The sequence below is a fragment of the Leucopleurus acutus genome, assembly GCF_964270905.1.
Source record: "Leucopleurus acutus genome assembly, chromosome: 11".
Taxonomy (NCBI): Eukaryota; Metazoa; Chordata; class Mammalia; order Artiodactyla; family Delphinidae; genus Leucopleurus; species Leucopleurus acutus.
The window spans coordinates 27,060,234-27,086,976 of NC_139152.1; the positions used below are offsets into that span (position 1 = coordinate 27,060,234).

General features: G+C 37.4%; 1 protein-coding gene across 10 annotated transcripts in view; it reads left to right on the forward strand.

The window, feature by feature from the left end:
- The window catches only part of BICD1 (BICD cargo adaptor 1), a gene marked incomplete at both ends in the record, with an annotated part of 208,901 nt that overhangs the window by 144,106 nt on the left and 38,052 nt on the right, over nt 1-26,743 (forward strand). For 2 of the 10 annotated variants that reach the window (XM_082851085.1, XM_082851087.1), the window contains 5 exons: nt 4,872-5,297; nt 15,594-16,685; nt 20,706-20,857; nt 23,424-23,741; nt 24,688-24,881. In XM_082851085.1, the coding sequence (XP_082707211.1) occupies nt 4,872-5,297; nt 15,594-16,685; nt 20,706-20,857; nt 23,424-23,741; nt 24,688-24,881 (2,182 nt within the window). Of the gene's footprint in view, nt 1-4,838; nt 5,298-15,593; nt 16,686-20,705; nt 20,858-23,423; nt 23,742-24,687; nt 24,882-26,743 lie in introns of those variants that run through there. The other 8 variants (XM_082851090.1, XM_082851092.1, XM_082851088.1 and 5 more) reach the window with 7 other exon arrangements.

Here is a 26,743-nt window from a genome sequence, read left to right on the forward strand (position 1 = left end):
TTGGAGTGCTGGGGATCAAAATGTGTCCTAAGGAGTGCAGGGGGTGGTTCCAGACCATTAAAAAAGGGTTATCTGGATATCCCATGTGTTTTTATCTCATTCCTTCCCCTTTAAGCACTGAATCGCTGTGTGTGCTGAGGGCTGGCAGTACCATGAGACCCCAGGTCTTGATTTGTCTGGGGACAGTGAGCTCACAGTGGGGAAAATTAGATTTTTTTAAAATATATGTTTCTTAGAAATAAGAAGGGTATTTTTTGTTGTTTAGTTTTTTTGGTCGGTGATGAAGAATGTAGAAGACTTGAAGCAAGTTTATGTGATGTGCAAATATTTAAAGTGGTCATTTCTCCTGATTCCTACAGGTCCTCATTGCTCTCTGCACAGGCAGGGGTGCGGAGAGCATCCACCTACACTGTAGGGTTTCCCATCACTGCATGTGGTAGACTAATTTACTCAGGAGGTTAATTTAGGCCAGTATTAAGTATTCTTGAAAGACTGCCAAGGTATCCTGTGAGTATTCATTAGCCCAGATGCCATTTCTGTGGGAATTTGTACTACTAGACTGGCTTATTACTGCTTACAGTTTACCCATACCCTCCCACCAGTAATTGAAACATGGAAATCAAATGCTTAACTCAGAAGTTTGAAAAAACAAACAAAAATGTATACATCTTTAAAATTTTATTTTGTAGATGTAATATGGTAATTTTCCCAATTAAGTGTCTAATTAATTAATTTGAAATCATTTTCCTTACAAAGGGCCATTCTGTTTTATTTCCTAACAAATGGGTGCACTGTAGTGTCACAAGTCTCTCCCAATTAAGGAAATGCTGGGGTTTGTTTGTTTCTTACTATTGGCCTTTATTTACAGGATTTAGCATATATCGTAAACTCTCTAATTAATGAAGTATTAAATATAATACTTTACGTATAAATACCACAGATTTTTTTTCAAAGACATGATGATGGCTGGCTTTCAATCTCAAAATTGGTCTGAATGTTGCTTTGTACTGAAGTTTCCTATACAAAATATACTCTTCCAGCCTGGTTTGAGGTTTCTCTAAATAGGAAAGCTACTAGAATTGTAAAATGTTTAGTTCAAAGAACTAGAAGATGCTCTTCTTCTGAAGTTCCACTTTCCTGTTAAATGTTGATTATTTTCTAAATAATTGTTTAAATAGCACTTCTTACTCCATATGTAGCTTCTATATATTAGTTTGTTTCCATCTCTCTTCACTATAGTATAAACACCTAAAACAGGGGCTGGCCCATTGTAGGCATTAAATATTAATAAATACTTGTTGAAATAATGAATAAATGTTTTTTCTTTATCTTACATCCACAATTCAACTTACAGAGGAAACTAAAGTTTAAGATTATTATAATTAACCATACCAATTTTTATTCGTGATCCTACACCAAAGAGTTGACTCTGAAAACTTTAGCCACATTCCTCTGTGTGCTGATTTGGTTCTGTGTCTAAAATAAAATTAGACCCAACCTTATAAATGTTTTATACCTTTATACTTTTCAAACCAAAATATCTGAAAGAAGTGCAGTAAGCAGCAGTAGACATAAAAAAGTGTCAACTGTCAGTTCCCCATCAGAAAAAATCAGAAAAATCTGTTGATGAAACAAAGCTGTTTGTTAGACCTCTTGCAGTAAGATAACAGCTCAACAGAGCCTTAGTAGTATCTCAAAACAGGATGTCAACAGGAAGGATATTCATAGGATTTGAGGATCTGGACTGGTAGGTCTCACATGGTGGGAAAGTGGTTGGGTTAGAGTTTATGACATAGCTTTGAGTTGGGAGGTACAGTAAAGTGAGGGTCTTGATTCAAGTCTTGAGGAAGCTGTTTTAGTTGAGTCTTATCTTCCAGGAGCAAGTTTTTCCCTCAAGCAGCTACATTTTTTATGCCTAGTCCCAGTATCAGTTAACATAGAGGCAGGACCCAGTACTGCTTAACATAGGACAGGAAATCATGCTCAAGTTTTAGATATGTGATGGCAGGAGAGAGAAATAATAAATTTCATGTCCCTAATAGCTCACATATTGAGCTAAAGCATTCAATATTTGTTATCTAAGCATTGAAAACCCTAGTTTTCAATTAATAATACAATCATTTTTATTATGAAGAATATTTCCTCTAGGGATATATTTCTATTGATATATTTCTATCAAGTAATAATATCATAAGAGATATTAAAGATATTATTTCCTGGGATCAATTCAGTTTGATTTCATTTAACCAGTATTTCAGGGGTATCTTTCTATGAGGCCATGTACTTTTTAAGAACAAAAACCGTGGCCACTGGCTCAAAGAGCTCATGGTCCCAGTAGGGAAGGCAGGTAATAAACTCAACCATCCATGTAATTGAAGAGTAAAGCTATGTGTTAGGTTTGGCCATACGGGTCCAAATTAAGATCTTTAGAGTTCTAAATAAAGCCCAAATGGAAAACAGCAAGAAAAAAAAAAAGATCTTTAGAGTTCCTAAACTCTGAAAATATTATGGTACTTATTTCCAACCCTCACTAAAAATAGAATTACCAAACTATGAAGTTGCTATAATGAATCGCAACAAAGTACTGATTTTTCTCATGGTGACTACTTTGATGCTTTCTTTAACATATCAAATACCAATTTTTAAGTGTCTTCTCATTCTATTTCTTGGTGCCTCCACTTTGCTGGGGCTCTAATCATATGATAAAGCCTTGCAATGATGATACAAGAAAGGAGTGATCTGTTTGCCTGAGTGGGTCAACAAAGACTTCAAATTAGGATCAGAGTCTTGACTTGGGTCTTGAATGATGAATAAAAGTTTTCCAGATGACTGTCTTTGCCTAGGCAGAGAAACATGAAACAGCTGGGTGAATAGGAACCACATGTGAGAGAGTGGAATGAGTGAAGCTGCCCAGCTAGAAAGAGGTCAAGTCCCTAAACACAGTTTATTATTAGTATCTAATATCATAATTGATGTTGTTATGTTTTTTCTATTTTATTTTTTCATTCACAATAGTTTATTCAGCAAATACTTATTAAGAGCAGAATTTTGTTGAAACACTATGAAGGAATACTGAAGCACTGTGAGGGGCACCTGGGTGCATAGAAAGTTATTTCCTCTAAGTAGTTGTGGAGAATATTTATTAAAAATATTTATTAAAAGGTGGCATGTGGTAAGAGCCATGGAAAAGGCCCCAAAGAAGGCATTTGGGCTCAGAGCCGAGTTCTCTTTCACCTATAGACTTTCACGACCAAGAGAGTGTTTGAACAGGCTCTTATTTGGCTGTAATTCAAGAGTAATATATTAATAACAATATATATGTATTATTTTTCTTAAAATCACCTTTATTCCCACCACTAAAGAACAACTATTATTAACATTTTGTTAAATTTCCATTTGATCTCTTGTATTCCACAGTTGTAATACATTATCCTTTTTCACTCAGTTGTATTTATTTCCTATATCATTACAAACCTATTGTTGACATCGTTTTGATAACTAAGATTATATCATATTCTTAAGAAATTATTTGTTCAAGGGATTATGGCTATGCTTTTTAAAAAAATTATCTCTTAGGGATAGATCCTAAAGTATGTGATATCTAGGGGTTAAAATAATCCAACTAGGGGAGTGAATGGAAATATAGATGAAAGAAGAGTAGACAGGAGTTGATGACTGTTGAAGCTGAGTGGTGGGCTCCTGGGGGTTCATTGAACTCTTCTTGCTACTTGGGTATTTTTACATTACCCACAATAAAAAGTTTTTTAAAAAAGAAAAAAAAGAAAAGAAAAACATCTCATTATGTGATGGTAAAAATATTTGGTAGATTTAGATTGTTCTAAATTCTTTACTCTCTCCCTCTGCCACGTAACCTGGCAGTGCCCTAGAGAGGGCAGAGTAAATTGGCCAGCTCCATTGACCTTGGTCTTAGTCATGTGACTCTCTGACCATTGGAATGTTAGCAGACATGATGGAGCACAGATTTCAGACATACTACCTTGGTTTGACTAATCCCCTTACCTTCATGCCCCAGGAAGCGTGACCCTTCAAGTTTGGTCCTAAAACAAGACATGTGCAGCTGACCTGAACACAGTCTGAAGCCTGAAGCCAAGTCTATCCAACTGGCAGCCTGAAGCAGAGCTGCTGGTGCTGGCACACAATCACCTGGTTATGTGGGGATCTTTCTTGCAGCTTTGCTTGTGTAAGAGATCTTCCGCCAGTTTCCAGTTGGTTTTCTGTGAGAATTGTCCCACATGTAGATGTATTTGATGTGTTTGTGGGGGGAGGTGAGTTCCATGTCCTCCTACTCCACCATCTTGATCCACTTCCATGTATTTTTTTGTTTGGGAGTAATTGGTACTGTTATTGCAGATTCTATCCTTAAGCACATGAAGTTTTTCTTTGCTTTCTCATCTTACTCTCAAACATATTTTATTGAGATTATATTCTTATTGTGATCATTTAACTAATTTACCCTGAGTTTAAAAATTTCCTCATTATTAATAATTAAATAAAACAAGTAATAGTGATCATAAAAATCTTTTCTTGGATTGTGAATATTCTGATAAACTATTACAAAAAAATATTCTTGATTTATTAAGCAAACAGTGCCCCCTTTTGACCACTGGACTCCATAAAAGAAATCCTGAGAGAGAGGTACCGTTTTCATCTCTGCTAGGAATTGAATTTATATGTATGGATATCTAAAGAAATCATCCTGTGTTACCTTAATGGTGTATATACCGCGTGCTTCTCAGATTTATTTTGTAGCGTTTTAATTTTTAAATGTTAGGTCCACTAGAGTGTTTAATGGCAGTTTTGTTAGACCCAAATTTTAGTTTTATGAATCTTCTTTATCGTATCTGATTCAGGTTGAATACGAAGGCTTAAAGCATGAGATTAAGCGATTTGAGGAGGAGACGGTGCTGCTAAACAGCCAACTGGAAGATGCCATCCGGTTGAAAGAAATCGCTGAGCACCAACTGGAAGAAGCCCTTGAGACCTTAAAAAATGAAAGGGAGCAAAAGAACAGCCTGCGGAAGGAGCTCTCCCAGTACATCACACTCAATGATAACCATATCAGCATTTCAGTCGATGGACTCAAGTTTGCAGAGGATGGAAGTGAACCCAACAATGATGACAAAATGAACGGGCATATTCATGGGCCCCTTGTGAAACTGAATGGAGACTATCGGACTCCCAGTCTAAGGAAAGGAGAGTCTCTACACCCTGTTTCTGACTTATTCAGTGAGCTGAACATCTCAGAAATACAGAAATTGAAGCAGCAACTTATGCAGGTAAGAACTTTGTTTAGGGCTGTTAGAGTGAATATTTTATAAGTTACGTGTACTGTGTTGTGGGATTTCTTATTGTCACATTTTAGTTCCAGATTATTTTTTTAAATATTCTTTAACTAGCAACTTTGAAAGTACAATAGTTTAGAAAGACACAAAAGAGGTGTTGAAGAGAAATCTCTCATTTGCATTGCTTTATGAAATTTATTTCTTAGATAAATTAGATAGCAATGGAGTGTGAAGGGAGAAAAGATAGCATCTTGATGCATTTATCACAAAAGAATTCAAAAGCTTTATACACAAGAGAAATGACAGAAAATGAAGTTTTCTATCACAAGCAACTCTGTGTATAGCTTCAAGATGAATGGTTATACTTCACAGCAATATTTTAAGCACTAAAAGACATGAAGGACATGACATGGGGAGGGGGAAGGGTAAGATGGGACAAAGTGAGAGAGTGGCATGGACATATACACAATACCAAATAGACAGCTATTAGGAAGCAGCCGCATAGCACAGGGAGATCCGTTTGGTGCTTTGTGACCACCTCGAGGGGTGGGATAGGGAGGGTGGGAGGGAGGGAGATGCAAGAGGGAAGAGATATGGGGATACATGTATACGTATAGCTGATTCACTTTGTTATAAAGCAGAAACTAACACACCATTGTAAAGCAATTATACTCCAGTAAAGATGTTAAATAAATAAATAAATAAGTAAAAGACATGAAGGACTTTCTATATATAAACTAGCAGGATATCATATGATTATGATCATATGATTAAAAATACAGAACAGGTATAAATCTGAAACCAAGGATTTCTTCTCCCTACATGAGCTAGGCCTTAAATTTTTAGCATCTTCTAATCAAATGTCTTGGGGAGAGTCCCACAAGCTTACCTCACTGTGAAATGGCTTTCTAATGTAGTCTTGCTTCCTGACTATACGTTAATCCAGTGATGATGGAAATGTTGTCAGAGGAGTAGCATTGCCACCACCATCATCACCTGTGGGCTGCTGAGGGACAAATTGTTGGGCTCCCCACAGATCTACTGAGCCAGGTATCTGCTTCAACAAGCTTGTTAGGTGACAAGTTTGAGGCTTGCTCTTCAGTCTGTTATCCCACCAAGGTTCTTTGCATAAAGCTGATAATTAAAGGCCTTAAGACTCTGGCAATCACTTTTTTTATAGCAAACAGGGCTTATAATTTTCTATTTATTTATTTATTTATCTATCTATCTATTTATTTATGGCTGTGTTGGGTCTTTGTTGCTGAGTGTGGGCTTTCTCTAGTTGCAGCGAGTGGGGGCTACTCTTCATTGCGGTGCGCGGGCTTCTCTTGTTGTGGGGCAGGGACTCTAGGTGCTCGGGCTTCAGAAGTTGTGGGGCGTGGGCTCAGTAGTTGTGGTACATGAGCTTAGTTGCTGTGCTGCATGTAGGATCTTCCCGGACCAGGGCTCGAACACGTGTCCCCTGAATTGGCAGGCAGATTCTTTTTTTTTTTTTTTTTTTTTTTGCGGTATGCGGGCCTCTCACTGTTGTGGCCTCTGCTGTTGAGGAGCACAGGCTCCGGACACGCAGGCTCAGCGGCCATGGCTCACGGGCCCAGCCGCTCCGTGGCATGTGGGATCTTCCCGGACCGGGGCACGAACCCATGTCCCCTGCATCAGCAGGTGGACTCTCAACCACTGCACCACCAGGGAAGCCCAGCAGGCAGATTCTTAACAACTGCACCACCAGGGAAGTCCCAGGGCTTATAATTTTCTGCCTCTACAGAAATGATGACTGAAAATATAATTAGCAGAAGTAAATAAGACTAGAGAACCCATGAAATTAATATATTATTAGGCTTATTTTTAATATTATATCAAAAGTTAACATACCCTTTAACTTTTTTTTCTAATATTTATTTATTTATTTATTTTTGGCTGCGTTGGGTCTTCGTTGCTGTGCGTGGGCTTTCTCTAGTTGCGGTGAGCGGGGGCTACTTTTCATTGAGGTGCACGGGCTTCTCATTGCGGTGGCTTCTCTTGTTGCAGAGCATGGGCTCTAGGTGCGCGGGCTTCAGTAGTTGTGGCTCGCAGGCTCTAGAGCGCAGGCTTAGTCGCTGTGGTGCTTGAGCTGAGTTGCTCTGCGGCACATGTGACCTTCCCGGCCCAGGGATTGAACCCATGTCCCCTGCATTGGCAGGCGGATTCTTAACCACTGCACCATGAGGGAAGTCCACCCTTTAACTTTTAACTTTACCTGCCCAGTGCTTTTGGCTGCTGAAAGAGAATTAATGAGAATTCATTTTCTCAGTGTTCAATTTGAATCAAGGTAAGAGGGTATGGCCACTGGAAGAAAATTAATTTCGTATAGATTTACCTGACTGCAAAGTGCAGTTCTGTGTAGGTAATACTTTTCCATGTCTTTTTGCTCACACATTTCTTGTGAAAAAAAATTTTTGTGACATATATTTACAAGAACATATGCCCTCAAATTGAATAGAATTAATGTAAAATTTTTCTTAAACTATCATGTTGGTTTCTTTAGGATAAAAATTTAGTGGGTTGAAGCTTTTGTTTTTTCTTTTTATTTTGGTGGCAGTGTAGAGTATATGAGGAAGAGGGGGTTTTATGTGTAAACAGCTCAGTAGTTTTCAATCAGGTCAACTATTGGTTGAAAGCTCAGAGCTGTTCTCAGTTTTAATCCTAAATGTAATCTGAGCTGGGGAATACAAAAGTCCAAAAGAGAGGAGTAGTTTAATCAAAAGAATGGTGGAGAACAAGTTCTCAGCAAGAGAGTGGTTCTCAATGGGAGCCACCTTGCAGCATTTGGGGTGGGATAGTTCCTCATTGTCCAAGTCTGTTTGATGAGTTACAGGAGGTTTAGCATCTCTGGTCCCAACCCATTAAATGCTCATTACATCTCCTCATAGATGTGGTGACCAAAAATGCTCCACACATTTCAAATGTCCCAAGGGTCAACCTCTAGTCGAGAATCATTCTTAGAGGGACAGCACTTTACTCTCCCATAAAATGGGGATACATTTTACCTTCTTCAAACTGTCATGAAGGTTTTTGAGTTAATGTACACAGAGTGCTTAGAACAGGGCCAAGCACATGATAAATGCTCAATAATTATGAACTATTATCATTATTTCAACTCCACAATGCCTTTAATTTGTTAAGCACTCCATTTATTTAGCTATTATTAATATAATTAACTGTTACTGTTGGATGATTAGCTCAAGGATCATCATCTCAGATGGGTGTAATGTGGTTGCTGGTAAGTCTCAGGGTGTGAGACAGTCTGAAAAGGGATATTCATTCAGCAAAAAGTTAGAGTGAGAAAAACTTGGCTGGATAAACCGTCCCTCAATATATGAGAAAACTGTGTACCTTTGAATCTTTCATTAGAACTTAATTAATGCTGACAGTTTATAAAGATGTAGAGGGACACAGGAAGGGCCTTATGTCCCAAAGTTTGCTCTTAATTTAGCTGTAAAAAACAGGCTCCAGGGCTTCCCTGGTGGCGCAGTGGTTGGGAGGCCGCCTGCCAATGCGGGGGACGCGGGGGACGTGGGTTCGTGCCCCGGTCCCGGGAAGATCCCACATGCCGTGGAGCGGGCCGCTGAGCCTGTGCTCCGCAATGGGAGGGGCCACAGCGGTGAGAGGCCCGCGTACAGCAAAAAAAAAAAAAACAGGCTCCACACGGGAAGGGCTTTGCAGTGTCCAGTCTCACACTTGGAACACTAACTACTAATTTTGTTGTAGGCCAAGTAACCACCTCTTTTCTTTTAACCAGCACTTTTGTAATATAGCTCATTCAAATTGTTGAACACAAGTATAGCAGAATGTATCTTCTCATGCATAATTTCTTTATAATCTGAGTTTTTCCTTAGCTATGTGTCCCCTTGTGTTTAATTCATATAAATAAATTATAAAAACATTACAGGAGGGCTTCCATAGTGGAGCAGTGGTTCAGAATCCGCCTGCCAACGCGGGGGACATGGGTTCGAGCCCTGGTCCGGGAAGATCCCACACGCCGCAGAGCAACTAAGCCCGTGCACCACAAGTACTCAGCCTGCGCTCTAGAGCTCGCATGCCACAACTACTGAAGCCCGCGTGCCTAGAGCCTGTGCTCCGCAAGAAGAGAAGCCACCACAATGAGAAGCCCATGCACCGCAACAAAGAGTAGCCCCCACTCGCCGCAACTAGAGAAGGCCTGCGCACAGCCACGAAGACCCAATGCAGCCAAAAATAAATAAATTTTTTTTTAAATTACAGGATACATTGCCTAGAAGTTATTGCAGTTGGTGTTGATGTGAATGAGCCTTGAAAATAATATGGCAGTTCTAATAAACAACACTTGCACACACCTTGCAGCACATACCATGGCAGTACCATTGTTTTGGACCTTCTGAGGGAGCAATAAAATGCACTTTCACTGTGACTATCTGGAACACTTGGGGCCAGATGTATTTTGAAATTAAATATTCAGAATATAGAAAGTTTAGGCAGGGAGAAAATTTCCCCTCTTCCCTTCTAGGTTCTTTGGCTGGCCTAATAATTAAATTGAAGACAGATTAACAAGAGAAAAACAAATTTAATTTCGTATGTAGAAGGGCAGAGGCAGGAATGTAACACCCTATACCAGGGAATATGCAGCTTTTAAGATTTTCTTTCATAGGATTAAAGAAACCCTTTGAGGGACTTCCCTTGTGGTCCAGTGGTTAGAAATCTGCCTTCTAATGCAGGGGACGCAGGTTTGATCCCTGGTTGGGGAATAAGATCCCACATGCCGTGGGGAACTAAGCCTGCAGGCCACAACTAGAGAGCCTGTGTGCCGCAACTACTGAGCCCGCGAACTCTGGAGCCTCCCCACCTCAACTAGTGAGAAGCCCGTGGGCTGTGATGAAGAGCCTGTGTGCCTCAACTAGGACCCAATGCAGCCAAATAAATAAATATATATTTTTATGCTTTAAATATACTTTTATTTCTGTTTTTTTAATCAGTCCAAAATAAATATTTTAAAAAATAAAATAAAGAAACACTTTGAAAACAGCATACCTGAGTCAAAGCCTATCAGCCTCTTCTTATCTTGCAAGATTCCATCTATGCATGTAAATTATGTTTTCCCCACTAATGGTATTTACTTAACCTGGTTCCAAAAAGAAAAAAACTATGTTTATGCCTTGGGTATCAGGAATGTTGGGTTAATTGCTTCACTTCTCTGAGGTGCATTTATAAAAGGGAAGGTAAAAGGTGATAAATTAGCCCCATCACTAGTCTCTATGATGCCTTTGTTGGAATTAGGAAAAAAAAAAGTCCCCTTCCTCAAGATATCATACTGCCATCTGCTGGAAAATGGTAATAATATTGATAAATATAAAAACCTACACTGACTACAATTTAAATAGTGCCTCCTAGAACTGGATCACCCTCAAAATCCAGTTATTTCAAATAGGCTATAATAATAATAATAATTCTCTGTGACAAGTACTTTAGTTCATTTTATTAGAATGAAAATAAGTAGATCCTGCCTGGGAACACTAAATAAATTACATAATTATTTAAAGGAGTCTCTATGCTTGTGCTAAAATTTCTACCTTTGACAAATGGCCTCTGTTTAACCTCATATCACAGAGAGTCAGACTAAGCAGGAGAAAACTCTTTGCATTATTTTCTTCAGTATCATACTGGCTATATAATTTCACATGTAATGTGAGAAAATAGTAATATTTTCTGTAAAATATTTCTGTAAAACTGAAATTTTTAAGTTTTGTTGTATCCTCGTGGATGTGGAAGAAATAAAGATCCATATTGTGTTTATAGATACACTGTATTAAAGGCAATTTAAATTTTTCCTATAATGATGGTAAGTGGTCAATTTGCTGCATGTCCCATAAGAGTTAAAAGTAATTTATATATATTTGCTTAATTGGTGGATGCTTATAACCCAGGTAGATAGTGTTATCCCCATTTTACAGATAGGGAAACTGAGGCACAAATATGTTATGTAATTTGCTCAAAGCCAAAAGCCTAGGAAGTGGATTGCTCCACAGAGAAAGAGAGAGAGTCAAACAAATAAAATATTATCTGTGCTTAACAGAGACTCACAAAATATTTATGAGATGAAATTAGTAAGACAAGATTGGTCAGTTCCTAGTTTTTAAAAATGTGACAAATACAATTTCTTAGGACAAAGTTGACAACTTAAGTTGTCAAACTATTGTAAACTTTACAGTTAAAGATTACCTTTAAAAGCTTTAGGCAAACACATTTCTCAGAAGCCTTACTTTTTTTTTAAACCATCTGTCAGTAACCATCATAAGAGCATCCATAATCACACAACAAGGGATGAGTCCATGTAGTTATTTTTTAAGAACAGCGTTATAGCAATTATTCACATACAATCCACCCAGTTGAAGGGTATAATTTGGTGTTTTTTAGTATAGTCACACAGTTGTGCAATCACCACCACAGTCAATTCATTACACCATAAAGAAACTATGTACCCATTAGCAGCCACTCCAACCGTAGGCAACCACTAATCTACTTTATGTCTCAGTAGATTTGTCTATTCTGGACATTTCATTTAAGTGAAATCACACAATATGTGGTCTTTTGTGTCTGGCTTTTATCACTTAGCATAATATGTTCAATTCGTGTTGTAACATATAGTAGTATTTCATTTCTTTTTATTGCCAAATAATACTCTATTATATAGATATACCACATTTTATTTATTCATTTATCAGTGATGGACATTTGAGTTGTTTCCACTTTTCAGCTATTATGAATAATGCTGTTATGAACATTCATGTACAGGTTTTTATGTGCACTTATATCTTAATTCCCTTGAGCATATACTTAAGAGTGGAGTTGCTGGGTCGTAGGGTAGCTCTATGTTTCACCTTCTGAGGAACTGCCAGACTGTTTTCAAAGCAGCTGAACCATTTCACATCTCCACCAGCAGTGTATGAGGATTCTGATTTCTCCACAGCCTCACAGACATTTATTTGCCACTTGACCATAGCCTAATTGCCCTGACTAGAACTTCTAGTACAATGCTGAATAAAAGTGGCAGGAGTAAACATTTTTGTCCTGTTCCTGGTCCTAAGAGGAAAGCATTCACCATTAAGTATGTCATCTGTGGGTGTTTTGTAGATGACCCAGCAGGTTTAGGAAGTTCTCTTCTATTTCTAGATTGTTGTCTGTTTTCATCATGAAAGGGTATTGAATTTTGTCAAATGCTTTTTCTGCATACATTGAGATGACCGTGTGGTTTTGTCCTGTGTTCTGTTAATAGAGTATATTATATTTATTGATTTTTGCATGTTGTCAACATTGCATTCCTAGGATAAACCCTACTTGGTCAGGTTGTCTAACACGTTTTTATATGTTGCTGGATTCAGTTTGCTAGTATTTTGTTCAAGATTTTTGTGTCTATATTCATAAGAGATACTGGTCTATAGTTATCTTTGCCTGGTTTTGGTATCAGAGTAATACTGGCCTCATAGAATGACTTGAAAAGCCTCCCTCCCCTTCTTTTTTTTTTTTTTTTCTGAGTCTTTGTCCAGCTGACTGACTTTTGCATATACGTGTGTGTGTGTGTGTGTGTGTGTGTGTGTGTGTGTGTAAGAGAGAGACGGACAGAGAGAAGAGATTCCTTCTCACCACACTCTCCAAAATATATTACCTTCTTTTCCAACTGCTGGATTCCCTCACCTTGTGTTTCTTGGTTGTAGGCTGATCTTTTTTCACAGCTCTCATTCATCAGGGCACAGATTTGCCAGTGTTACTTCACTTCAAGCAGAGAAGAATGTTATTTATTTCTGAGTTCTATTTTACATAGTCATACTATGTATAACATTACAAAAATCACACCAGTCATTCAGGTGTCAAATTGAAAGTCAGATGACCAGGATAAAGACTTTATGGAAATTAATAACTCATAAAACAGATTTTATTTCTTTTCCTATAAAAGTCCTAATATAAACATGCAAATTCTGCTGTCTTTTCTTTTGTTCCTTCACAAAAGAAGAATCTATCAGTACTCAATACATATAAATGTGTTTATTTAAAAGGTAAACACTCAGCAAAATTGAAAATAATTTCTATGGTGGTCCAGTGGGTTAGACCCCACACTCCCAATGCAGGGGGCCCAGGTTCGATCCCTGGTTGGAGAACTGGATCCCACATGCATGCCGCAACTAGGAGTTCGCATGCCACAACTAAGAATTCCACATGCTGCAACTAAAGATCCCGTGTGCCACAACTAAGACTCGGTGCAGTCAAAATAAATAAGTAAATAAATGTTAAAATCATCCCCCTCCCTCCAACCGTCATTCCAACTGCCTTTAAAAATAATAATAATAATAATAATTTCTATGGGATGGGATTTCACTGGTGGCCCAGTGTTTAGGACTACGTGCTTCCACTTCGGGGGCACAGGTTCGAAACCTGGCCAGGGAGCTAAGATCCCACACACATGCCGCAACTAAGAGCCTGCATGCTGCGTGGCCAAAAAATAATAATAATAAAAATTTCTATGCTGCATAATTATAACAATAATAATAATATATTGTGTACTTACACCAGACTACAGAGTTTACAAATTATGCATTCAAGTTTTCTGGCAAAACAACCAACCCTACTATGCAAAGTAAAATCTTCAGTTTCAGATAGAAGACAGAGATTGTAAGAAGAGAAATAAGGCAACTATTCTTAGTCACTGTAGAAGTTTATATATTATTTATATATAATTATAGGTTACAGTTAACTCAGCAAGTCTATCTTGAATAAGTTCTTCACAAATGGAGATTAAAATATACACTTAGAATGAATAGTAATTTTAATCTTTAAAGTGCTTTGCATTTAATAATTCAGAGTACCATGTATCTTAAATAGTTTAAGCCCTGCTGTCTGAAATCCAAATACAATTTAAGGTACTTCAGGCCTCAATAGCTGAGGGAAAATGTAATGGCAGAATTATACAAAATTATTCACAATTTAGTTATCTTTTTTTGGAGGGGGTGGGCAGACCAACCTCAATTGTCCAGAAAAAATATATACACACACACACACCTGTATGTGTGTACCTGTATGTATACACACATATGTATGTGTGTATAAAATTTGGACATCATTCCCTATTCAAATGATTCCACCAGAAATGTATTGAGTGTGGAAATTAGTACTATATGTGGAACATACACATATGAAGGAGACAGTGTTCTATTTAATGTTTTCTGGAGGTGCTCTCATGAAGAAATTGGTAGACATACTTTGGGGCTTAGAAAATGTTTATGTTAAATGGGAATTGGCAAAGTCCAGGTTGGAAGCTCTCCTAAAGGCATTATCTCATTTATCATAACACTTTTGCCTCTAAAACGAACCTGAGACACATTCAGTACATTTTGTTCTCATCCAGTTTTTAGTTTTATCCAAAAGTTTTTCCTATTGAAGAGCTTTTTGAAATCAGCTATGCGTATTGTATTCATGTATACTAATCAAATGATATTTAGATTTTTCAGACCAAATTTACTTAATTTTTAAGAGAAAAAGAAAAAAAACAGTCCATTTCATTGAGATTGTATACAATACCAATAGTAGAATATTTAGGAGATTTTCCATCTCTTTTATCAAAAATTCTAATGTCTTGGCTTTTCATCAAATACTGTGTTGCATAATTACCTGGATTTTCACTTAAAATTATTGCCCAATAGTCTGGATAAGTCAATTCATCTTCAGCTATAAGCAAGTACAATCTGTTATACGTAATGAAACCCAGCTAAGAGGATTTGTATTCAAATATATCCTGACTCTGAGATGAAAGAGTTGCTTTTGCACATACAAATACAAATTTGTAAAGCAGATGTGTTTGCCATGTAGAAGCATTTTGGTCATGGGAATTGGACCACAGTTACCCAAATGTTAACAACAGCTAACATTATAATACCTTGAGCATTAAATTCACTGTCCTACTAAATCATCCAAATGTCCCTACGAGACAGGCATTGTTATGCTCCTTTTATAGATTATTAAACTGAAGCTTGCCCAGATTTGACTTGTGTATAATGCATGAGAATTTGGGTGGGTAAATATGCAGAGCATAATTCTTTTGGAATGATGTACTTTTTGATTGAGTTACCAGAACTGCTGAAATAAGAAAACACTCCAATTCAACTTGTAGTAATGGAAACATGGGCTCTTCTGCATTTTTAAAACATATACATGTCCAAATGTGAATGGGTCAAGCTCATCACTGACATTGCTTTGAAGTCATTCAGAGACTTTCTTTTGCCCTTGCAGGTAGAACGGGAAAAGGCCATTCTTCTGGCCAATCTCCAGGAGTCACAGACGCAGCTGGAACACACCAAGGGGGCACTGACGGAGCAGCACGAACGGGTGCACCGGCTCACGGAGCACGTTAATGCCATGAGGGGCCTGCAGAGCAGCAAGGAGCTCAAGCAGCTGGACGGGGAAAAGGGCCAGGACTCGGGAGAGGAGACCCATGACTACGAGGTGGACATCAATGGCTTAGAGATACTTGAATGCAAATACAGGGTGGCAGTAACTGAGGTGATCGATTTGAAAGCTGAAATTAAGGCCTTAAAGGAGAAATATAATAAATCTGTAGAAAACTATACTGAAGAGAAGACGAAGTATGAGAGTAAGATCCAGATGTATGATGAGCAGATTACAGGCCTTGAGAAGACCACCAAGGAGAGTGGAGAGAAGATGGCCCATATGGAGAAGGAGTTGCAAAAGATGACCAGCATAGCCAATGAAAATCACAATACCCTTAATACAGCCCAGGATGAGTTGGTGACATTTAGTGAGGAGCTAGCTCAGCTTTACCATCATGTATGTCTGTGTAATAATGAAACCCCTAACAGGGTCATGCTGGACTACTATAGGCAAAGTAGAGTCACCCGTAGTGGCAGCCTGAAAGGGCCTGATGATCCCAGGGGACTTTTGTCTCCACGGTTAGCCAGGCGGGGTTTGTCATCCCCTGTAGAAACAAGGACCTCACCTGAACCAGTTTCAAAAGAAAACACAGAGGCCAGCAAAGAACCAAGTCCAACCAAGACTCCCACCATCTCTCCTGTTATTACTGCCCCACCATCATCTCCAGTATTAGACACAAGTGACATCCGCAAAGAACCAATGAATATCTACAACCTTAATGCCATAATCCGGGACCAAATCAAACATCTGCAGAAAGCTGTGGACCGGTCCTTGCAACTGTCTCGTCAAAGAGCTGCAGCACGGGAGCTGGCCCCCATGATTGATAAAGACAAAGAAGCCCTAATGGAAGAGATCCTCAAGCTTAAGTCCCTACTGAGCACCAAACGGGAGCAGATCGCCACACTGAGGGCAGTGCTGAAAGCCAACAAACAGGTGATCTCATTCTACTAATGAGCCATGCTAGCCAACACTTTAGTTTATTCCTAAATGTTTTTGAGTGTCCACCACCATCAGGATGAGAGTTCAGATTCCTGGTCATTAGAGGAATAAAATAAACTGGCCAGAGCCAGATCAGAATGTAATAATTTCTTTGAAGTGCGTGAATGGATGAAACAGGAGAGTAGCTATGCCCCACTAAGTAGAGGTAGAGGTGAGGAAATTAAAGCAGGAACAGAGAAGATCCAGTTGCAGATGTAGAAAGGCAGTCCAGGCGGTACTTACCTGGAGCCCAGCAATCACTGAGTGTAGAAATAGGAGATGGGGGGATGCAGAGTAGTCTGGCATGGAAGCTTACACCAGGCAGAGACAGCGAGAAAGGCACCCTGGCAGGCAGCTAGAGCAAACAGAGGGGAGCTCTCTAGAGAGAGAGGTAGAGATAGAGATAAAATAGAATGTGCACTAACTCTGCCACTAACCACATATCTGAAATTTAGGTCCACTTGGGATGTTAATTCACCTCAGTCAGAGCTTAAGCAGTAGAGAATTTTTCCTAACCATAGATCTTGTCCTTCTGGCATAAGTAGGAATGCTACCACATGATCCTACCTAACTCCTAGATCTCCTTGATGTCTGAATTTGGTTTCCACCCTCAAGCTTTTTCTGGATGACAGTGCTATGACATATAGGTGGGAAAATATTTTTAACCTCTGTTATTTTCTCTGGAAAGTGAGACTTGAAAGATACCTTTGAGAAGGGTGCTGAATAAAGGGTATTGATAAAAAGAAGCAACAAAACATCAAATACCTTCCTGCAAATGTGAGCAATGCTAGTGTTGGAGAGTGAAAGTTAATTTCAGATTCAGACTTCCTTTCCCTTTTGCCTTTAACTGGGGGAAACCATACCATTATCATGCCATCTACATTGCCGCTTTCTTCCATCTTTATCTTCAGTTCCCATACACCTGTTGATAGAATTTGGAGGTCTATACCACAAGCAGTAATAATGTTTGCACTATATAATCATGCTTTATACAAATCTAAAGGCAAAATAGGACCTTATTTTTGTGCTATCACTTCAGGGAATTAGAAAAGATTAGGATGACTGAAGAATTTGTGAGAGATGTGACTCCAGTTTGAGGTCAGAATAAAGAATTTGTTACCATATCCTTCCAAAGACCCAATTATTTAGTGGTCATGAATAACTAATACCGTATTAGATAAGGCTTAGAAGACCTTCATCAAGGACATAATATCCTGGGCATTCTTGATCAAGCCATTCAAATAACTTCTTTGACTTCTTCCTGAAGTTTGAATATTACTGACCTAGAAACCTAGATCTATAGAAGTGTCAAGATGCTTAATTGACATAGAAGTACAGATAAGCATGGTTGATCAGCCAAGAGAGACTGCTTTGTCAATAAGCATTCATTGATTCCATATTTCATGGCAGGTAGTAAGTAGGGATGCAAAAACAAATGACTAGTAATCTAGTAGAATTTCAATACATGCCTGTAACTATTTACAAGATAGTACCTATCATCGAGCATGTTAGAATGATATAAACAGTGCCATAGGAATTCAGAGCAGTTCAAAGCATTCCTGGCTGAATTTTTATTTTCATAGTAGTTTGTGGTACCATTTGCATTACATTAGTGTCACAGCCCATATGGTCTCAGTAAATTAAAGGTAAACACATTTCTAGCCATGTCTTTAGTTTACATTTTAATGACGTTAGGGCTATTGCTGTGATGCTGTGTGCCATAAATAGTTCAGGTCTCTACAGATGACATCCACTATATTTAGACATTGTGGAATACTTATTATTAAGGCTAAGCTAAGAATTCTGTCATAGAGGAAAAAAAGAGAATCTTCCTGTTTTTATTAAAACAGGCATTCTGCATTCTCTATGACTTTTAATATACCTTAAGGTTTTCTGTAAGCACAGTGTCTTCTGATGAGATAAGTAAATGTTTACAAAGGACCATCTGTATACTAAACTGTGATGGATGCTAAAGATTCAAAGAAGGCCAATACATGGTCCCTGCCTTCCAGAAAAAGACTCACAGACTTCTGGGGATGTCAGAATAGAACAGATAATTACAGTTTGATGTTGTACATGCTGTAATCCAATTTGCGGGAACATTGCAAAGGAAGTAACTAATGTATCCTAGATCTAGACCTCTGTGGCTGGAAACAAGATTTTTTATTTAGAAAATCAACTTTGGGAGAATGTGGTGAATGCAGACGTCAGCAAATCTGCTAATGCGTTAGAGATACTTACACTTTCTTAATTCCAAAAAAGCTTTGTGCAGTTTTGTGGACAAAAGTCTACAAACATTGCTGAGTCCTTTGGGGGCATTTTTCACAATAAATGAGTTTGTACGTCTGTTTCAGATCTTGTTCTCTGTCACTTTCCTCTCTTTTCCCCTTAGATAACTGACCATGTATGTAGCTCCACGTGTTTACAAACTTGTTACATCTACATTTTCACAACTTAAACTTAACTGTCTGTTCTAAATGATCATGTGTCTAAATTTTTAAAAAATCAAACAACTGCCATTTTTCCCCAGGTCGATTTCTGCATTCTGGATAACTTTCTGAATCTATAACATTTCTAAAGTTTCTACTGAGTTGTAGCACTACGGAACATACTAAACTGTTTTATGAGTAACCTCTCATTTTAATCTGAATTTAAATACAATCAAAACTATTAAGTTACATTAAAAATAAAAATTAAAAAAACTATTAAGTTATGACTTTGGAATAAAAACATTAATAAACTACCTTATCCAATAGTGTTTTAATTAAAAAAGAATCCATTTATCTCTATAAATGGATTGGCACTTTGTAGAAGAAAGTTGAAGCTGTCCACTTGAAGCACAAAAAGAAATGTTAAAAAACCACAGTAGTCTTCCTGGGAAATCCCATTACTAATGGATTTTTTTCATTAGTAATGGGCTTTTTTCATTAGTATTGAATATTTTTACACACTCTGAAAACTGTAGTTAACAGTTTGTAAAAATGGTGTGTATCCAGTTTGGCTTCAATATGAATACCATGGGGGTTATGCATCAACTAGGCAGTCCCTAAATATACATTGATTTCATGCATTGATTTAGCCAACATTTTTTATTTGTTTCTATTTCCTACTGTGTGTCGGGCTAGTTCTCAATTTGAAACACTCTTAATTCCAAGAACTTAAACATGCCCAAATCCCAAATTCAAACAAATACTTTAATTCATTCAATATTTTGGCGCCTGCTTTGGCAGCATATACACTAAAATTGGAACGATACAGAGAAGAGTAGCACGGCCGCTGCACAAGGATGACACGCAAATTTGTGAAACATTCTATATTTAAAATATATGTATATATATTTTTTGGAATCTGATTTTACAGAGATTGTGAAGAAGAAGTTGACTATAATTTATTGTTTTGAAGAAGTTGTGTACAAAGACTTAGGAAATAATTGATTCTTTGTTAATTCTTTTCCTTAAATATATAATATGGATTTATAGTTTGTTATACTCATGTTATAAATTGCAATGACCTGTGTCTTTTATTCTATATGTTTCAAACCCACCAAGCACAGGTGACAAAAGAATATTTGAGTTCTATTGTATTTTGACTGGAAGCTGTGCTTCTTCACTAACTTCTCCTTGATAAAACCCTTCTTGTATAAAGTCTCATTTTGGCTCCCTTCATATCTGAAAATCCCACACTCTCAACAATCTGCATTAAATATTTACTGAACTACTATCATTCCCTTAGATCTTGATAGTGACTCTGGTTCACAGCTGGCTTCTAGGGCAATTTATCCACATTATAGATTCACATTTATGTTTTGACATAAAAAAATTGCCCTATGTCCGAAGTACATATATATGTTTATATAAAATTCAACCTAGACAATTTCATTTTTTATTTATGAAAGAAATAGACCCAGCATGAAGAATGTGTATGATAGATTTTCCTGATATGAAAATTGTAAGCATTGTGATTTTTCTGCTTTAGACAGCTGAGGTGGCATTAGCTAATCTCAAGAACAAATATGAAAACGAAAAAGCGATGGTGACTGAAACTATGACGAAACTTAGAAATGAACTGAAGGCTTTGAAAGAAGATGCAGCAACTTTCTCATCCCTGAGAGCAATGTTTGCAACAAGGTAATAGTTTTTCTTGCGAGATTAGGTGTGGTACATGGGGAAAAGACTTCAAAATGCACATGTTCATCTTCGTGCATCGTGAGTGTTACTTAGTCTGCCATCTAAAAGGGCAAGGTGTAAAGAAAATACATGAGATTCCACTCTGACAAATCTAAGATAAAATCTTTTGTGCTGTTTTCCAGAGCCCTCTACTGGACACACTGGATCAAGCAATTCTTCTACATACAAGTGTTTTTATTTATTAATTTTTTAAAAAATTTAATTTTTTGGCCATGCCGCACAACTTGCAGATCTTAGTTCCCCAACCAGGGATAGAACCTAGGCCCCCAGCAGTGGAAGCAGAATCCTAACCACTGGGCTCCCAGGAAATTCCCCATACAAGTGTTTTTAAATTAATATAATAGGTATTTTTTCTAGAGCCTTATGTGCCCAAAAGAATTAGACCAAAAAAAAAAGAAAGAAAAAAGGAAAAAAAACACCTCCAATAAGGGGGAAAAAACTCACTTCCTAAAATAGCTAAATATTACATTATCATCACTGACATTTATTTCTGTATACATAAAAGTGTTCATCATTAGCAAGTATTTGTGTGAAAAAGATACTTTGTAATGAAGATTAATATTCATCATATCAGCTAATTACTTACTTTAATATAGTGTGAATTAAATTATAATTTCTAAAATGTAATTATATATATCACCAAATTTTTCACACTGCCCAACTAATTATTTAGACAAATATTACTTACTACCTCCCCCCACCAGTTTTGTTATGAAGCACCACTATATTTTATTTTTTAGACTTGAAATGACTGTTAAGAATTATTGATTCAACGTTTTCAAAATCTTGAGGTGCTCAATATAGTGTTGCAGTTTCCTTTTTGCTGTCACAATTCAGTGCCAAAACAAACATAGTTCTATATTTTATATGATGCAAACTTGGTACAAAATTCACAAAGCATAACTATGCTTATGCTTTATTTACAGATTCAGTAAATTACTTACATGTAGCTGATATAATGTAAAAAAAAAATCCTGAGCCCTGGAATCTGTCCAGCTTCCTTTTAGTGTCAGAAGAGAAAAGGCTCAAACTCAAACTTTGTTATTGACTCTTGGAAATAGCAGTGAGGTGGCCGAGGGCCTAAGACACCACAAGGTTACAGGAGAACTGAAGGGAACTGACTTCTGGGTCTGAGCACAGTAGAGGTTGGGGAGTAGAATGTCCACACCTCTGGCCACTATGGCGGTGGAGGGCGGCAGGATGGAGAATGGGTTTAGTGCACAATGCCCCCCTCTTTGTAAAGGAAATCAAAACATTTTTAAAGGGACATTTAAAGTCTCGATCTGGTTTATATAAGAATTATTATCCTCAAATAATGCATTTTCACAGAAATTTGTTTTTTCAGGTATATTAACTGCCTTACTCCATAGTATTCTTAAAAATATTTTTATCTAACCAATTAAAATAAATCCAGGGTCCTGAAATCCACATTTTATTTTACTAAGCCCTGATTTTTCTTATGATATTCCTACTATGCTTCTTGACATTCAGTGTTAAAGAAAATGGAACCTGGGAGATTGGGATTGACATATATACACTAATATGTATAAAATAGATAACTATTAAGAACCCGCTGTTTAAAACATTAAATTAAATTATATTTTAAAAAAAAAGAAAATGGGACCCACCTGGATCTCAAGTTCTTTCACTACAAAGTCTGTTCTTTCTTTAAAATACCAAAAGTCTTGTGTTAATTTCAAAGTTTGTACAATACATTTTGGGTAACTCCAGAAAGTCATTAACTATCTTCTGATTCATGGAGAGCTCTTACTATCTTAGTAGGTAAATAAATGCAGAAAAAACTCTGAATAATTTTGTGAATAATTCTTCCTTCCAAATGTACATATGCTTAGGTGTTACTTTTGGTAGAAAAAAAGACCACCGAGCTTATCCTCCTGCTGCAGCACAAGTATCAAACCTGAATAAAGATGTTCCTGACAGCTGGCTATATCTGTTTTGAACCCTATGCAAATCTTGGTTTGCACCTATTGCTTTATCATCTGTTTGGGAAATCATGGAAGATACTCAGGTTTCTAATTCAGGCAAATCTGCCATATTGAAAGCAATAGCAACTACAATCTGTACTCAATTAAAATAAAACCTATAAATATAGATAAAGAAGTACATATTTTCTTTACAAATATTATTATTCTTTTGCATGCTACAGGCATAAACTATAAAGCTATTGTAACACATCTACAATGCTGTGAACATTACCTGAGACTGTACTGTTGGTTCTTCTGCAACCACAATAACTCTGTCTCTGGGGTTTAAGATGCCACCTATTAACAATGTCCCCATATATACTTCATTGTATAGATTAACTATCAGTTATTGAACCTGCTCTGTTTCCAGTTTTCTACTATAATAGATTACTTCCATTGTGATCTAGGAAGACCAGTGTTCCAAATATCTAAATTCCAGTAAAATTCATTACTTTCAACTTAAGTTCCAAACTTAATTTCACCAAGATTTTCTCCTGACCACTTTTCTGTTGTGGTTCCAGATGTGATGAATATGTCACACAGTTGGATGAGATGCAGAGACAGTTAGCAGCTGCAGAGGATGAGAAGAAGACTCTAAACACTTTGTTACAAATGGCTATCCAGCAAAAACTCGCCCTGACCCAGCGGCTGGAGGACTTAGAGTTTGACCATGAGCAGTCCCGTCGCAGCAAAGGCAAACTTGGAAAGAGCAAGATCGGCAGCCCTAAAGTAAGTGGGGAGGCATCAGTCACCGTGCCCACCATAGACACTTACCTCCTGCATAGTCAGGGCCCACAGACACCCAACATTCGGGTCAGCAGTGGCACTCAGAGGAAAAGGTATGCATGCAGCGATCTTCATAGTATGGTGCAGTGGCCAGATTTTAGTTAACTGCAAAAGTTAATGTGCTCTTATTGTGGAGGATGGAGGAAGGAAAGGAAGGGAAAAACTGGGAGTGGGTGTATAAATGGGCCTTGCCAATGTTGGTTTTTCCAAATTAAAACCTTTGGATACTTGTGTTTATTTATTCCTTTCTGTCCCCCACACCCCATCTCTTGGTTAACCATAATATACTTTTCAAGTGTCTGTTAACATTTTTGCTGTTCCTTGTATGCATAAATATGCCTCTCCCTTACCTCCAACAAAAAGGTCAATATTAAGAATGAAGCTATGTTTTACATGGGTGATAGTTTTAATGGCAATGGTGCTACTTACCAGCTTCTCTCTAAGGAGGCAAGGATATGAATGTGTTCTCTTAGGGGAACTTTTGTCCATATTCCGAAAACTGGTGACTGACTGAAAGGAGATGTCTCTATTTAGGTCAAATAGAATGGAATATGTATAGTCTTTTTCTTAAAAGCAGGTTTTTGTGCTTTTTCATTTGTTATGTGAATATTGTCCAAAAGTCACTTGTATGGTTTTTAATCGCTTGATTTTATGACCTTTTTCCAGAGTCCTGGATGTTGAATTTCTTACCCTGTATATTCAGTTAATAGTAAAGTTTTTATTTTAGGAGTTTTCAGTTAAGAATCAAACAATATAAATATTTTCTATTTGTGGTTCAAACTGACTAACTATAATAAATCTCTTTTCCAGTATCCAGTACAGTTTCCAAATAGGGTTGTATCCTGGTATGGAAACTAAACATTTAGTGAAAATCTTGATTTACTTGTTAAAAAATTTTAAATGCCAATATAAATAATGTTGTCACTGGTGAGGCTTTGAAAGGTAATTAAAGTAAAACTTTTTTGTTTCCTATATGTATTTTCTTGGATCTCCTGCAAGACAATTTTCACCTTCCCTTTGTGATCAGAGCCGTCCCAGGACTTCAGGGGCTTCCTACCTACAGAATTTATTAAGAGTTCCCCCTGATCCCACCTCCACAGAATCATTTCTTCTGAAGGGCCCCCCTTCCATGAGTGAATTCATCCAAGGGCACCGGCTCAGCAAGGAAAAAAGGTTAACCGTGGCTCCACCAGGTAAACATTTTTTCCTTGGGTGCATGTGATGCAAATGATGAGTTGAATAGACAGCTCTCCCCTTCCTTCCAACCACTCACTCCCACCCATCCGCAGAGTCTAACTTTAATGACGGTAAATTCCTACGGTTAAAGTAAAAATGCCTTTATACCTCTCTTTCGGTTTCCTTCTTTACTCAGCCAGACAATCATTTCTTAGGAGTCTCCAGCGACCTCCTTTTAACAACAGTCAAGGATGGAAAATGAGAGTTCGAAGGAATGGGATAGCTGAAGGGAAACTAGCAACAGGCACAACACAGGACACACACAGTCAGGTCCTATTTGCAGTTTGGTAGCTCATAGCAATTCCATCTTGGTCAAATTTTGTCATTTTCTTCTGATCATTTTTAATGTAATTTCAGTAAAGGGAGCCATCTTTATAAAAAGCCTTTTGGGCTGATCTCCTTTTGTAGTGACTCAGAATGTCTCCATAGAGAATGTAAAAGTAAAATCCTCTAAGGTTTTGCTCCTCAGGAACATTTAAGGTCTTAGCATAATGTTCTTATAGTTTGTAAGCCCTTATTGATTTGTGCTTACCAGCATGCTCACAACTTACTTTAGCTTCTCTGTTTAGCATTTTTCTTTTTTCTTAATATTTTTTATTTTTTCTACGAAAGGCCTCAATTGAAAATGTGACTTCTGGCAGATAAAGATCATCCTTTTGGGAAATCCCTGCCTGCATGCTAACTATAGGTCAGAGGTGGTACACAGGAATTCTGTGAAACAAAATAAGCCCAAAGGCAGCTGTTATTAGGCTATTGCAGGGAATGACAAATTAAAACTAATTCTAGTTAGTTGCCAACAGTTAGAAACTCAGGAGATTTCACCTGAACAGCTGTATTTCTGGGCTCCCTTGAAGGATTCTGAATATCTGGCAGCCCTAAGTCTGCATTCATGCATGTCAGCAACCTGTTGGATCTATGTAGTGCCTGCTGCTTTTAAACAGGGCAAACTGCAGTTCACCACAGGGCCTCTCGCTCCCAATTACTTATATCCAGCCTGCTGCACTTGTTTCTGTTATCTCCCGGCCCCTACTGTAACCTTCGAGTTTGCCACAGAATTTTTCTTTTTTTTTTTTAATTCACTTCAATTTTACCTTAATTCCTTTTTGGAAACCTCAGCCTTTGGATCTCTAATACTGTACTTTCCTTATCTGATTCATAAGTCAGCCTACTGATTGGGATTAAAAGATATGGTGTGGAAATTTATAGCAGAAGTTAAACATTCTAAGAATGTTTGAGGACATAGGTAGTGATAAGGAGTTAGAAGAGCCTTAACAGCCAAAATGTCCACCTAAAACAAAAGGCAACAACTCTCCTGGATGTTCCTCCTTTCATAACTCTTATCCTCTTCTTTTAGACCCCTTTGGAAGTATCTGTGAGTCACCAAAATGGTCCTGTTTCATCAGGACACCTAACTTAAATAAAACCCACAGGTCTTTTTGTGTTCCAACTGGACTTAGTAGCACTATCTTCTAGAAGTTAGAAAATAAATTCTGTGATTAATAAGTAACCCTATTGTATTTTAATTTTAAAAGTGACATATCAATAAGATTAAAATTAATAATAAATATTAATAACTATTTTCATTTTATGTATGACTATTTGATGCTTGTTTACATTAATATCTATTTTACATCATTGTCATTACATTGTGGAAACCACTAACAGATATCATAAACTTTTCTATGTTACTGCCTAGTCTTATTTTTATTTTTAAAGGTTGTAGCATAGATTCTATTTCAGATATTGTTATTGCATTAATCACTACTTCCTCTCTTGTTAGCCTCTGAGATGGTTTTCCATTATTTGTTATAAGATTCTA